General features: G+C 51.7%; 2 protein-coding genes across 2 annotated transcripts; both read left to right on the forward strand.

Annotated features, from left to right (window-relative positions):
* The first annotated feature begins 351 nt into the window (after nucleotides 1-351).
* LOC125533978 (pathogenesis-related protein PRMS-like) lies at nucleotides 352-1080 on the forward strand. Its single transcript, XM_048697294.2, has one exon. The coding sequence runs from the start codon at nucleotides 476-478 to the stop codon at nucleotides 1025-1027; it is 552 nt and encodes a 183-aa protein (XP_048553251.1). The 5' UTR covers nucleotides 352-475; the 3' UTR covers nucleotides 1028-1080.
* A 9103-nt stretch (nucleotides 1081-10183) lies between these two features.
* On the forward strand, nucleotides 10184-11002 carry LOC147986565 (uncharacterized). The gene has a single exon (XM_087542060.1). The coding sequence runs from the start codon at nucleotides 10184-10186 to the stop codon at nucleotides 11000-11002; it is 819 nt and encodes a 272-aa protein (XP_087398186.1).
* The last annotated feature ends 2305 nt before the right edge of the window (nucleotides 11003-13307 follow it).

A 13307-nucleotide genomic window follows, 5' to 3' on the forward strand; every position in this document is an offset into this window, starting at 1 on the left:
GCCGAGCTCCATGGAGACCTTAATTTGAAATTTTGCACACATACACATTACATCCTTGTATACATGTGTATTTTTTTCAGATTTTTCTGAAACTGAAATTTTTGAATTTTCAAAATTAAGGCCTCCATGTAGCGCGGTTTCCAAAATGCCATACTCGGCAAAAGCATATTACGAGAAATGGAATATTTAAGAAATATTGAACACGCTAACAAATTTATTTCATTTGTCCTATCATTTTTTTGTGTGTGTCCGAGTAGGGAGAAGGAAGTCGTATGTACATGCAAAACGGCTAACCTGTTAATTATCGGTACTTGCAGTGAATGCCATTAATTACTCGCAGATGAGCGCTTCATGTTAATTCTCCGAATTCCAAACTGACGCATACGCTTCTGCAAGTTAACCCGTCGTGTTGTCCTATATAAGCAACGTCAATTCCTCTAAAACTTCACCAAATCAACTGAGCTCAGAGTCACAGATGCAGCAGATGACCATGTCTCCTTCCATCTGCGTCGCCATCTTGTTGCTTGCACTGGTCTCGCCTTCGCCATCATCAGCCAGCATTAACAACAACAATGGCGTCGCCGTCGCGGCCCCTAGCGTGCCCACGGCGACGCAGTTCCTGCAGGCGCACAACGACGCGCGCCGCGAGGTCGGCGTGGCACCCCTGACGTGGAACTCGACGCTGGAGCAGGACGCCGAGAGATACGCGGGCCGGCTTGGTATCCGCTGCAAGCTGGAGCCGCTGAAGTGGGACGCCCCGCATATCTACGGGCAGAACACCTACTGGGGCAGTGGGTTCAACGATGGCGCCGCCGTCACTGGCTCGTGGGTGTACGAGCAGCAGTCGTACGACCACCGCGCCAACGCGTGCGCGCCCGGCAAGGTATGCGGGTCGTACACGCAGGTGGTGTGGAACACCACGCGAGAGCTCGGCTGCGCCCGCTGCACCTGCCGGAGCAGCCGCGACACCGTGGCTGTCTGCAGATACTTCCCTCCCGGCAACTACCGCGGCGTTCCGCCATACTGAGCACATCTATACATCATGTCTGTGTTCAAATAATGTATGATGCGAAACAAGACGTTTCGTCCGGCGTTTTATGGTTATAAGAAATGGGAAATTTGGATTACACTGGGACCGAAGCTGTCTGTTACTGTACTTATTTTTGTTTAGTTGGCCACATGTGCACCCAACGTGTTCTCCTGTGCCACCCCCATCCCCGCGCCTCAACCACCGAAGCCCACAGCCTGACCCGCATGTGGCTTTGCTAGCACGTGCACACATTCATCTTCAGAAAACCAACACCAGGCTAAAATTTTCTGCTTATTTGGCAGACGAGACCCAAACGAATGGGGCTATAGGTTAGACAGTGAGTTGATCACCGTTGGTTTGATGAGTCGGAGTTGAGGGTTTTTGACTTCTTTCGTTGCTGAATTAGCAATCTTGGAATTGCTACGTCCAATAAAAGCTAAGTGACGTTGCACAGAAAATGTTTTTTACTAACATGTGGAGTACAAATCGTATCACACCTTTCGGTTACACTTCAACTATCAACTATCTACTTATCAACTAATTCCTAGAATCAGGAGGAGCAGATGTACCAGCTTGCCCAACCATTTTTAGTTGCCCACTGGAAAAGAAATACTAGGATAGCGAATTATTGTACGGGTCCTTCTCCATTTGACCATGATGGTGTTGTTACTCCGCGCAGGACACTAGAGCTTTGCAACTGCATATCCTGATGGTTCCCAGTCCTAGCATGTCTATGGGTATCAATGACACTGACAGAGAAATTCCATTTGAGCACAAAATTTTGTGCATGTATGAACCTAAGAATGACTGGACTCTACTCTTTGGTTGGCTCAGGTGCCCAATATGGTTTGTCTGTGAACTGTTGTTCCATCTCTTTTCTCACGCTTAAATAGGAACAACGTGTGTTGCAACAACCATGGAATGGATGCTTTCTTGAAGTTCAGTACCTCCATAATGGGCACATGGTCATTCATGTATTGCTCGGCATCACTCCCTCAATGAAGTGATCGTACTGACTTAGGTTCACACACGATTTTCATTACAACAGAAGTTACATGATCAGTCTGCAAGGCAGCGTACAAGTTCAGACTGCTCACCTAACATTATTACAGTTCTTCCTAGCCAAAATAAGGCAAGTTCAGAGTTTTGCTTTAAGCATTCCTTTAATTCCGCCAGCGCAAGGCAAGCGGGTGACTGATCGAACTCTTCAATGTTCATCCCTTTGCAACAACAACGTATTGTCAGTTTCAAAGCACACAGATTTGAAGCCTCCTGCTACTTCTAGTTGGGCACCTCGTAACGCAACCATGATGTCAGCGTGAAAAGGATTTAGGAATTCTCCAATTCTCCAACTGTTCTATTAGGACTCAGACTTTCAAAGTTATTAGGATCTGAACATGCTTTTACCTTAGTTTGTACAATTTTGTGTTATTTTGGCTTCACGCTGCTGCTGCGCATAAAGTACAGTAAACTCAGATGATGCATGAAAAAAACTGCAGATCTAGCATAGTTTTTAAATTCAGATTTTTGTAACTAATTATGTGATGCCCTTATGTTAAAATGCTTATTTGTTCTTCAACTAGGCCAACAACGGCTGCTAGCAATGATATATACATATCAACAGTTCCAAGGAGGTGCATGTGTGAGTATGCATAACATAGTATATACATGCCTGACCCTGTGACTGGAGGAGATCCAGGAAGGGATGAACTCAAAATCATCTGTGATTTAATTGGAAAATACTCTTCAGCATCTGAAACATCTAAAGGTGATTGCAGCAGTCCTACCCGCTAATTATTGCTAATTAGTACTCCAGTGTTGAATCACTCAGCTAAGTATCAACACTCCCTCGAGACTTGGCTATTAGCAAAGTAGTGCTAGGTCCTCGGCGTTCGTTCTTACTCTCTATTTTCTCGAGTCTTTGGTTTCTCTTTATTCACTTTTCGCTTTCTATTTTCATTATCACTATTCATTTGGTATCTTGGTTTCTCTTTGTTTAGTCTCCACCCTCTTTCTCTCGTACCTTATTTTTTTTCATTTGTATGTCTAAGTTAAGAATGAGAGGCTAGATAAACAAACAGGAAAATGCTCAGTTCGTTCAGGCCTTAGGGACGCATTCCATCACTGTCCATCAACAAGTTCAACTCCGACAATGGTTCACCGATAATGTGGGCCGGTGCACCACGTCAGCAACCTCGACGTCCTGACAGGGCATTTTCCAACTGGGCCTATTGTAAACGACGAGACCATGAGGATGTAATCAGTAATGTTGCTCCTGGAATAGTTATTTTCTATGAGTGCTCACTCCCCGCATCTTGTTCTGTTTTTTGTTCTATTTTTCAGAAAATGAAGATGTACTTTGCCGTTCCACCAATCTCGGCAAAAGAGTAGATTATGGCGCCCCTCGTGCTACAGTGGAATTGAATCACAAAATATTCTGCAGATTCATCAATCAATGAAGGAGGTTAGTTTTTACCTGAGCGGCAACGACGGCCACCGTGGTCTTGCTGGAGCCTCGCTTGCAGTCGAAAGTCATCAGCTTCAGGGTGTGCCAGCACAGCCAAAATAGACGCCACCTTCGGCGGGGAGCAACAGAAGCAACTGTGAGGATTTGGCCCGCTGATACGAGCAACGGCGGCTCCATACCCGCATCCGCAGCTCCGAGCCGCTGGTCCGCCGAGATGCAGATGGAGCCGGCGAGCCGTTGCGCCTCCAAGTTGCCGGGCCACCGAGATGCAGATGTAGCCGCTGCGCCTCCGAGCTGCAGGGAGAGCCGGTCCGCCGCCAAGCTGCAGGGTGAGCTGCCGTGAAGATGGAGCCGTGCTTTGTCTCCAGTACGAGTAGTGGGTAGAGGGGAACGAATCCAATGAACTGTTCGATGGAACCAAGACCAACAGTGAACCACGTGGTGATCTCTACGCTATATGCGCCACGCGTGTGTATAGGTGTCCAGAGACCAGAATGTGTGGTTCTGTGTCACAGTGGCACAATTGTAATTTTATTTTGGTGTTAATTTGTAGCACTTGTATGATCTGTATTGTTTTTTTTCTGATTTATTCCAACTACTATTCTTAGAATATAAGAGCATATACAGCCACAAGTGTCAAAATCTGGCCCCAACCGCCTGCAGACGCACTGCTCGTCCACGGACAGTGGTTAGTCACCACAAAAAATTTGTATTCATGACCAGATACCTCCTTTGCAAATCATCAAATCCATAACTAAACTACTCTAAATTTTCGCCGATGACAATCCTTATTGTTTCGGTCTGTGTCCATGTCTAGCAGCCTGCTGCACCCCTCAGAGTGGAAGTGCGGTCGCCGGGGAGGGAGCCCCGCATGTCCCATGTTCTACTCTTCCTTGTCAGAGCCCGGAGCCTGCACGTAGTCGGTAGACGTGAGATAGACGATGGATGGACACGTCCACCATGACGCGGTTGCGGTGCCAGGGGTCGCCGGACACCCATTGTGCCGCCGGAGAATGCGACTCCTCATGTGATGTGACTGTTGTTGGAAATTAATTCTGTGTATAGCAAGGATAAGATATTAAGCTTGAAATTAGTCATTTATGGTTTACACTATTGTTTGTGTTTCACGTTTCTTTTTAATAGCTTCCTCCTGGTACTATTATGTGTCAATACCTAATAAAAACTATGGTCCAAAATTATGTGGTGTACAAAGTCTCAAAAGCACTTTGGAATTGATAAAAGTAAAAGTTTGTTTGTCCTGAGCAGCAAGGATCTTGATATGGTGCTTAAAAGCACTAACCCCTTCTTCATTGTTCACATACATTTGTTGTTCCTTTAATGATTTACTTTTCTCGGCGTTTTTTGTGTGTGTCTGTTTTTATGACCAGCTTGGCCATTGCTCTGGAGTGTGTCGTTCAACTCAAAAAGAGCAAAGAATTTGAGACTGCTTAATCTTTTTTTCAATAGGTCATATTCAACAACCAACTTTAGCCAAGAACAAACCATCAGCAAGAAAGTGTAACCTGGGATTTTTAGAGTCCGCACATGAGCTCTCGCGGCTCGCCAGGCGATTCGCGAGGCGACCCGCTCGGCGACCCATGGGCCGCCCCCGTCGCCCCCGCTGCTCCGGCCACCCCACCCTCCTCAAGTCCGGCAGTCGTCCCCACCCACCTGACCGCCGCTGTGGTCGCCGGCCCCCGCCCTAGAGGTAAACCTAGCTCACTCTCTGTGGATAGTTTGATTCGTGCTCGTCCCTGTGCCTCTGTTCTGCGTTCGGGTATCGCTTTTCGTCAGCGAGTGATTTCCTCCTTCCTCTCCCCGGTGTCTCGCGACCTGTTGGCCTTCCCGGACCTCGGCCCCCCGGCGTTCTTTGGGTTGTCACCCCATTCCCGTCGAAATGCTTCTCGGTCAGTAGGGTGGCGCGCCTTCTCTCCTATTTTTTCTGCTCCCCTGAAGAACGGCTTGCCGTCACCCGCGACCATGCCTTGGTGTTCGTCGTTGAGGTCGCGAGCCCCGCCATTGCCGAGTTCCTCGTCGCCATTGGTCCGGGGCTCATGCACGCCATCAACCTCGCCCTCTTCGTCTCGCGGGATGGGGCCTACGCTGTCGCAGCCAAAGCCAGGGCCCGTGCCATGCGCGCCGCGGCCTATGGCCACCAACCAGGAGTTACTGCATGTGCACCCGTTAGGCGGCGTAGACTCCTTGAGATTTGGTGCCCAGTCCCTGCCTCAGTTAATTCCCTCGGTTTGCTCCTCCTACCACCAGCTAACGTTTCGCCCTCTGATTCGCTCGGAACCCCCGATGAATCTACGACCCATCATGCGCCCGATCTTCTGACGAGCCCGGTCGCGTCCCTGCACGACAACCAGGCTGTCGGTAGCGGCTGTCCGCAGCGCATTGACTGCGCGGGAGGGGATGGCTCCGCGGCGGGTGTCACTTCGGCGTTTAACTCTGCGCCAGGAAAAAGAGGGAGCCCATACAGGGATGCGCTCCTTTCGCCACCCCGCGATCTAAAGCCCCTCCCCCCCGTGCTCTCCACCCCTTCCTCTCTCGCTTTCTGGTTGCTTTCGCTGCCTATCCACCCTTCACTACGTCCGTGACTGCCGCGATCCCATGTGTTGTCGTCGCTGCCGTGTCTCGGGGCACCGCGCCGGCTCTCCGCGTTGCTCCATGGCCTCCCCCACAAGCTCGCTTCCCCCAAGGGGGCTGCCGCCTCCCCTCCTAGGCCGGCGCCCGCCCCCACCCCCCCATCCCCCCGCCTCCGCCTCCACCGCCTCCCGCCCGTCGCCCTGCCACCCCATACCCATCTGCTCGCCTCCGCTCGACTAGGCTCCTAGATGACCTACCTCAGCTAGGAGGGTTCGAGGCTGGGGGGCCGAGCTTGCCGATTGTTGCGTCCTCTGTGGCAGGCATGGTGCCCCGCTTTCGGGACATCTCCACGTCTGCCGTGGTCTCCTCGCTGCCTCCATCCCCCACCCCTCCTCTCCGGTTACCAGCCGCCCGGAACCGGTCGTGCCCGCTCAACCTTCGCTGGGTGCTCCTTCCCTAGGGCTGGCTGTGGCCAATGGTGAGGGGGGTGGCCCGGGGTCTAGCAGCGCGCCAATATCTGGCACATCTGCGGGCTCCGAGTCCTCCAGGTCCTCTGGGCGCTCCATCGCTGCGAAATCCCTCCGTCCCGATGCGGTGGAGGTGTTCATGCCGGAGGGTGACTACGCGGCAGCCTTGCGGCTTGCGGTTGTTACCATTGAGCCGCCCAACGCCTTCCACAACGACACGGCGGCGGTCCAAGCGGCCCTCCTCCGCGACATCGGGCACATCCTCCCCGAGACGATCCCCTCATCGATTGGCGCCATGTACCTCCGCTTTGCCACTCCGGCGGACCGCGAAGAAGCCATGTGCCACCAGCCGTTCATGCACGAAGGGGCGTGTATCGACCTCCACCGCGAGGAGAGGTACAGGCGCACGGACATGCATGTCGACACGTGTGCCCTCCTCGCTGCCACCTGCTTCCCCACCAAACACCTAAACCCTACCGGCATCACGGCGGCCTTTGTGTCCTTCGGCAAAGTGCTGGAGGTTGATCCTCTGGTGCTGGCCGGGCGGGACCTGGTCACGGTGAGGGTGGTGGTGCGCCTCCGCAACCCTCGTGACGTCCCCTGCGACGTCTGGCCCATTGGGAGCCGTTGAGGGGCCCGGGTGATCTCGGTCTGGCCAGTCCGTGCTTGGGCTGCCAGCGACTCCTTCTCCAGGGAAGGCGTGTACCTCCCCTTCTTCCGCAACCCGCCTCCGCCGTTCACGCACAACTTCCCCATCCTCCAAGGGGCGCCTATGGGGCGCGGGCGCGGCGGGGCTCAGGACCCTCCCCTCCGTGGGCAGGGTCGTGGTGGGGGCGTCAGCTCGCCTCTCTGCTGCGCGTGGTGGGGCGAGGGATGAGCCTCTCCACCTTCCTCTCTACCATGCGCTCCGTGATGCCACTCCGTCCCCCCTGGTTCACCTCTCCTCTCGGGCTCGGGCGATGACCACTCTCGGGTGACTAACGTAGAGCTGGACGAACCTGCAGAGGAGGAGGAGGGCGGGGATGGGGAGGCCCGCTGCAGCGCCCATCTCGCCAAAAAGGAGAGCGCGACCTAGGTGAGCATCGAGTCCAAGGCGATGCGTCTCAAAGCTTTGAAGGAGGCTCTCTCCGGTTGCTCCCTGAGGCTCAAATCAAGTGTGGAGAAGGACGGGATCCTGGATGCTGTTGTCGCCCCCTTGGGCAAGAAAAAGGTGGCGGGGCTCCGATCTGCCGCCTCCATCCCAGCTGCCAAGGTGCCGGGGCCTCCTGATGATTAGTTTTCCTTCTGTCGACATCGTTTGGGGGCTTAGCTCGATGCCTTGCCTTTCCTTACGTATCTGCCCTCCCTCTGGACTGCGTGTATCTTTCTTTCTTCATGTTATCCTTCGTCGTTGTCCTTGTCTTAGGGTTTGTCCCTCCGGTGTGTTCGGTTGTAATGGGGAGTAACCCGGCTAGAACTATTCGTGTCTTGTCCTGGAACGTCCAGGGTCTGGGGCTAAGGACAAATGTGATGTTGTTAAGAACTTGGTGGCTTCTTCTAATCCCTGTTTTGTTTGCCTCCAGGAGACCAAGTTAGCTTGCTTGGACTTCCGTAAGGCTGTAACCTTCCTCCCGGGGCGTCTCTCGGATTTTGTCACTAAAAATGCTGACGGGAGCCGTGGGGGGTTGTGACAGCATGGGATCCGTCTCGCTATGCTTTGGTTTCCTCTTCGGAGTCGCGTTTCTCTCTCACCTCGACCTTTGCTTGCACCTCCTTAGATGTGCATATTGTGATCACCAACGTGTACGGCCCCTCCGACCACTCGCTCGTTGATGATTTCGTTGACGATATGGTTGCATTACCTTCAGGGGTCTCGGATGCCTGAATTGTGGCCGGAGATTTCAACCTCATTCGCTTCCCGTGCGAGAAAAACAATTCCCATTTTGACGCCGGGCGAGTGTCTAAGTTCAACTCGTTGATCAACTCCCTTGCCCTCCACGAACACCATCTTTCGGATCGCCTGTTCACATGGACGAACCGGCAGGATAACCCCATCCTTGCTCGGTTGGACCGCGCGTTCTTTGACAACAGATGGAACACGACCTTCTCCAACTCGACCCTCTCCTCTCTCCCTCGCACCATGTTGGATCATGTTCCGCTTATGATCTCTGCGTCCACCAAAGTCCCTACCCCACTCGTTTCTTCTTCGAAACTGCTTGGCTGACCAATCCTATGTTCCTCCCCTCCACTCTTCCTTCCTAGACCAGATCGGTTAGAGGCACTGGGGCCGGGGGCCTTCTCTCTGCCGAAAAGAAGGCGTTCAGGTCTGCCTCTAAGGCATGGAAAAAGCACCACCGGTACATCCCCACCTTTGATAATGATTGCCGGTTTCTGATCGAGTTGCTTGATTTTGGGGAAGAAGATCGTTCTTTGTCTGCAGATGAAAAGTTGCTGCGGAGAGATGCTCGTCAGGCTCTCACGGCATCAATCCTCCGCCAAAGTGAGCACTGGCGTCAGCACGGGAAACGCGCGGTGTGCGAGGGGGATGAGAACACTCAGTTCTTCCATGCATCCACCTTGCATCGACATCGCAGCAACGCGATCCCCGTCCTGGAAGTCGAAGGGGCGCGGTTTGTGGACCATGCAAGAAAGGCCGCTACGCTGCTGGGCTTCTTCTCCAAGCTTATGGCCCAGCCGCGTCGGCCCATCTGGTGGTTCTCGCTAGCTGGGCTCTACGCCCGTTCTGCTCGGGTGGATGGTGCGCCCCTCGTAGCCCCGTTCTGCCGAGCCGAGATCAAGGCGGCGGTTGATGCCCTGGACCATACCAGTGCCCCTGGCCCTGATGGGCTGAGCCCCGCCTTCAATCAAGCAGCCTAGGAAGGGCTTGCTGCTGATGTCCAGAGGCTATTCGACGACCTCCATGCCGGCTGCGTTTCTCTGGACGGGATCAACCGCGCCTATGTGGTTCTTCTACCTAAAATAGATGGGGTCCCGACACCGGCGGATTTTAGGCCTGTCTCGCTTCAAAATGGAGACGTGAAGTTCCTGTGCAGAGGGCTAACAACAAGGCTTCAAAGGCAGATTATTGCGCTGATTGACAAAGATCAATCTAGGTTTGTGAGAGGGAGAAGCATCTCGGAAAACTTTGTGTATGCCGCCGAGCTCATCCAGTGCTGTCACAAAAGGGATGCCCCCACGGTGGTGCTCAAACTAGATTTCTCCAAAGCTTTTGACTCAACTAACTGGGAAAGCCTTCGCGCCATCATGGAAGTCCGTGGATTCCCAGCGCCCTGGTGCGATTGGATCGATGAAATCCTCTGCTCTTCCTGTTCGGCAATTCTGCTTAATGGTGTGGCTGGGAAATGGTTTGAACTGAAATGCGGGCTCTGTCAGGGGACCCGATCTCGCTGTACCTCTTCCTGATTGTGGCGGATGTATTGCAGCAGCTGATCTGGCAAGATGATGTGATGAAGCACCCGTTGGTGCCCGATGCCCCTGCGGTGGTGCTCCAGTACGTGGATGACACCTTGATCATCATGCGGGCGTGTGAGGAGGGGGCTGCCCGTCTGCGAAGGATTCTAGACATGTTTGCAGATCAATTTCACTAAGAGAACCTTGGTCCCGATTCATGTCGATGCGGTGGTTCAAGAGATGGTTGTCCATGCATTAGAATGCTCGGTCTCATTCTGGTTCGACAACTGGCTGCCCTGTGGCACCCTCGCCGCGACCTTCCCTGCTCTCTTTTCGCATGCTGTTACTCCCGAGATGACTGTCTGGGAGGCAAGAGAGGAGGGCCTTCTTAGGCACCTCGTGCCGCGCCTCACGCGTGTGGGCGAAAACGAGCTAGGTGTGGTCCTGGCAATGATGGAGGCCCAGCCGGCGAGAGAGGAGGGGGATGATCGGTCTCTCCTCCACATCACGACACCCCGCGGCACCCTATCAGCTGCCATGGCGTACAGACTGCTGAGGTTTGGTGGCCTGGTTGCTCCGTTTGCGACCTCCATCTGGGAAATGAGAGCGCCGTCGCGCGTCAAGTTCTTCTGCTGGTTGATGGTGCAGAAACGTATCCATACAAGAGATGTCCTGCTCAGAAAACACATTGTGGAGCCTGATGGTGCTGGGTGCCCCGTGTGTGAGGAAGAGCTGGAGAGTGCGGATCATATGATCTTCTCCTGTCCGTTTGCAAGATCCTTCTGGGGGCGGATCAGCGTCAACGTCGAGGGGGTGAGCGTGAGCTGCTTGGATCACCTGGCCTCTGCGGCGAGCTCGGCGGTCGGCTCTGCACCTGAATTCGCCATGCTATGCTGCTGGCACTCATGGAAGCACCGGAACGCGGTTGTGTTCCAAGGGAAGCGTCCTTCTCTCGCTCGGTTACTTGGCTCATGTAAGGAAGACGTGCTATTGTGGCGCGGGCGCATGAAAGAAACCTATCGGACCCATGTTGAAACTTGGATGCAGGCTTTGGGGTAGCTAGGGCAGTTTGTTCTTTTTCCCTCCCCTATGTAAAACTACAGTGTGGTGTCCTGTCTCATGCTTGTAATCACCTCCTCTGGTTAATATATTCAGGTGGGGGAAACTCCCCCCCCCCCCTTGAAAATTCAAAAAAAAAGTGTAATCGGGGACAGGTGTGCAGAAATCCTTGAGAAAAAAGATAATCACAATGAAATGCTACTTTCCAGGGATTTATTGTGGTCCTTCAATTTTTCAGTAGGGAACTCAAATGGTTTGTGGAGAGAGGAAGTTGATTTTCTTCTTATTGCACTTTGTTTTCTTCCATTTGTTTGAGTCTCTTGAAAGCTAATGTTGTTGTAGTGTCTTTTTTTTACATTTTCATTTTGTTGGGAGAAAGATGATGCTCTTTCTTGGGAAATTTCTTATGAGATAGAACAATAGTCCTCTTAAAAAGTTCTTCCCCAAATGTTTTTGTGTGTGCAACTACGATCGGTTTTTGTATTCATTTATTGTACAGTTTTATTCTGCAGAAGCGGCAAAAAGGTTAATTATGAGGACGGCGAAAGACTACATATCTTAGTTACCAGAAGCTGGGTTATCAAAGCAATCTACATGATCTATCTCTGTCTATGTAGCTTTTCTTACAAAAGTTATGTGATCAAAACAATCTACATGATGCATATCTGCCTATGTAGCTTTGCTTAGTATAAACTGATCTCATGGTTTTCTTTTAGCCTATTAACCTACTATCAATGTAATATATAGCACTATGTATGAACTATTTCCTTATGTTTAAAGAATATCGGTCTCTAAATATTCCAACTTGCATGTCTTGAAAATTTGGTTTGCTATCGCCCTTCGCGCCATCGGTGCAACTGGTCATCTAGCATGGAGAAAGGTCAAGCGTATGATTTCGCCTTCAAATGCATTTTCAAGGGACCTGATCGTCTACTCAATATAAGCAAGTTGGAAGAGCCCCTTGTTATATAACGTAGTATTAGTATAGATGCCTACCAAGATTTCTATGCTTATCATCCTTTTGAATCTTATTTAATCACCTAAGACCATCCTATCTATTAAACGTCGGTCATTTGCTCCTTAGACGGTTGTGTGGTTTGCTTTTGAAATAGCTATGATGCAAGAAATATATTCTTTTGCCTTCAAGTGCACGTCCAAGGGCCTCTGCATAATTGTTTATCACTATCGCTTGCTTGCTGCATGCAGTATCATGAGTTGTGCTTTGGCAGGAACAATACTTTAAAAAATTGTTTCTTTGTCTATTGCTCTGCTCATTGCAAGTATGCAAGCTCTGCTTTTTGAAATTCTTGGTGTAAAGAAAAATATTTTTGTTTGTTCTATCAAGAATATTAGCTGGAATAAGTCCAGATGTATGCCAACTAAAAAGTCTTTTATGCGTTTATTTTCATATGTTTCATTCTGTATCTACATATTTCAATGCACACTCTTTCAATATTTGGCTTGCGCTCGGTCTTTGGCCATGGGCGCAACGGGTCATCAGTGAGAGGAAAGGCGGAGGGGACGATGGAGGAGATCTCCATCACCGGGCCGCCGCCGCAAGCAGGGAAGAGCCGCTGAGGACGAGGCTTGCCTGCTCCCTCAGCATGCTCCCATCCGTGCTCCCCTTCATTTATTCTCCATCCAACAGCCAAAGTAAAACATAAAATCCCGTGTATTCTCGTATGTCTTCCTCCGAATACCCGAACAAGGAACAACCATCGTGCTGCTCGACGAGTTGAACGCCACACTCTAGTAATCCTTCGACCAGGCCACGGCCTCGCTTGTGTCATCGGCCGCGTCGGCCTAGGACCTGACGGAGGAGTGCAACGGATGGGGCCGACGCCATGCTGGCATGGATGGGTCACCGTACGGCCTGCCGGCGGCAGCAGGGCAAGCTCGCTGCGTGGGGCGGAGAGGCGATTCTGGACGGCGGGGGGCGTGCGGTCGACCGGGACTGTGTTCATAGTTAGGCTGGCACAGAGCTGCACGTCGATACAAAGAAGGTCTATTGCAGCTTGTAGCTTTGGCTGGGAGTGTGACCGATGCCGGCGACACAAGCATGACCGATGTGAATAGAGTAACAGACTCCATGCCATTTACGTGTATGTAGGAGAGGATTGCATGTATTACGGGATACAGGTGGATGAGGATTAGACCGGTATTCCTGATTATTTTTTGGTAGTGAAAAAAAGGACGAAGGGTAAAGAAATTACTGAACCGTGCGATGGGGAAGGAAGGACGTCCGTTAATTATCGGTACTAGCAGTGAATGCCATTTTTTTTAAGTTAAAGCAAAGCTTTATAAC

This window comes from Triticum urartu, chromosome 2A, assembly GCF_056163025.1.
Source record: "Triticum urartu cultivar PI428250 chromosome 2A, HENAU_Tu73, whole genome shotgun sequence".
Taxonomy (NCBI): domain Eukaryota; kingdom Viridiplantae; phylum Streptophyta; class Magnoliopsida; order Poales; family Poaceae; genus Triticum; species Triticum urartu.

Excerpts from the sequence above, each read along its gene's own strand:
- LOC125533978 (XM_048697294.2), top strand. The coding sequence starts at position 476 with ATGCAGCAGATGACCATGTCTCCTTCCATCTGCGTCGCCATCTTGTTG.
- LOC147986565 (XM_087542060.1), top strand. The coding sequence starts at position 10,184 with ATGGTTGTCCATGCATTAGAATGCTCGGTCTCATTCTGGTTCGACAAC.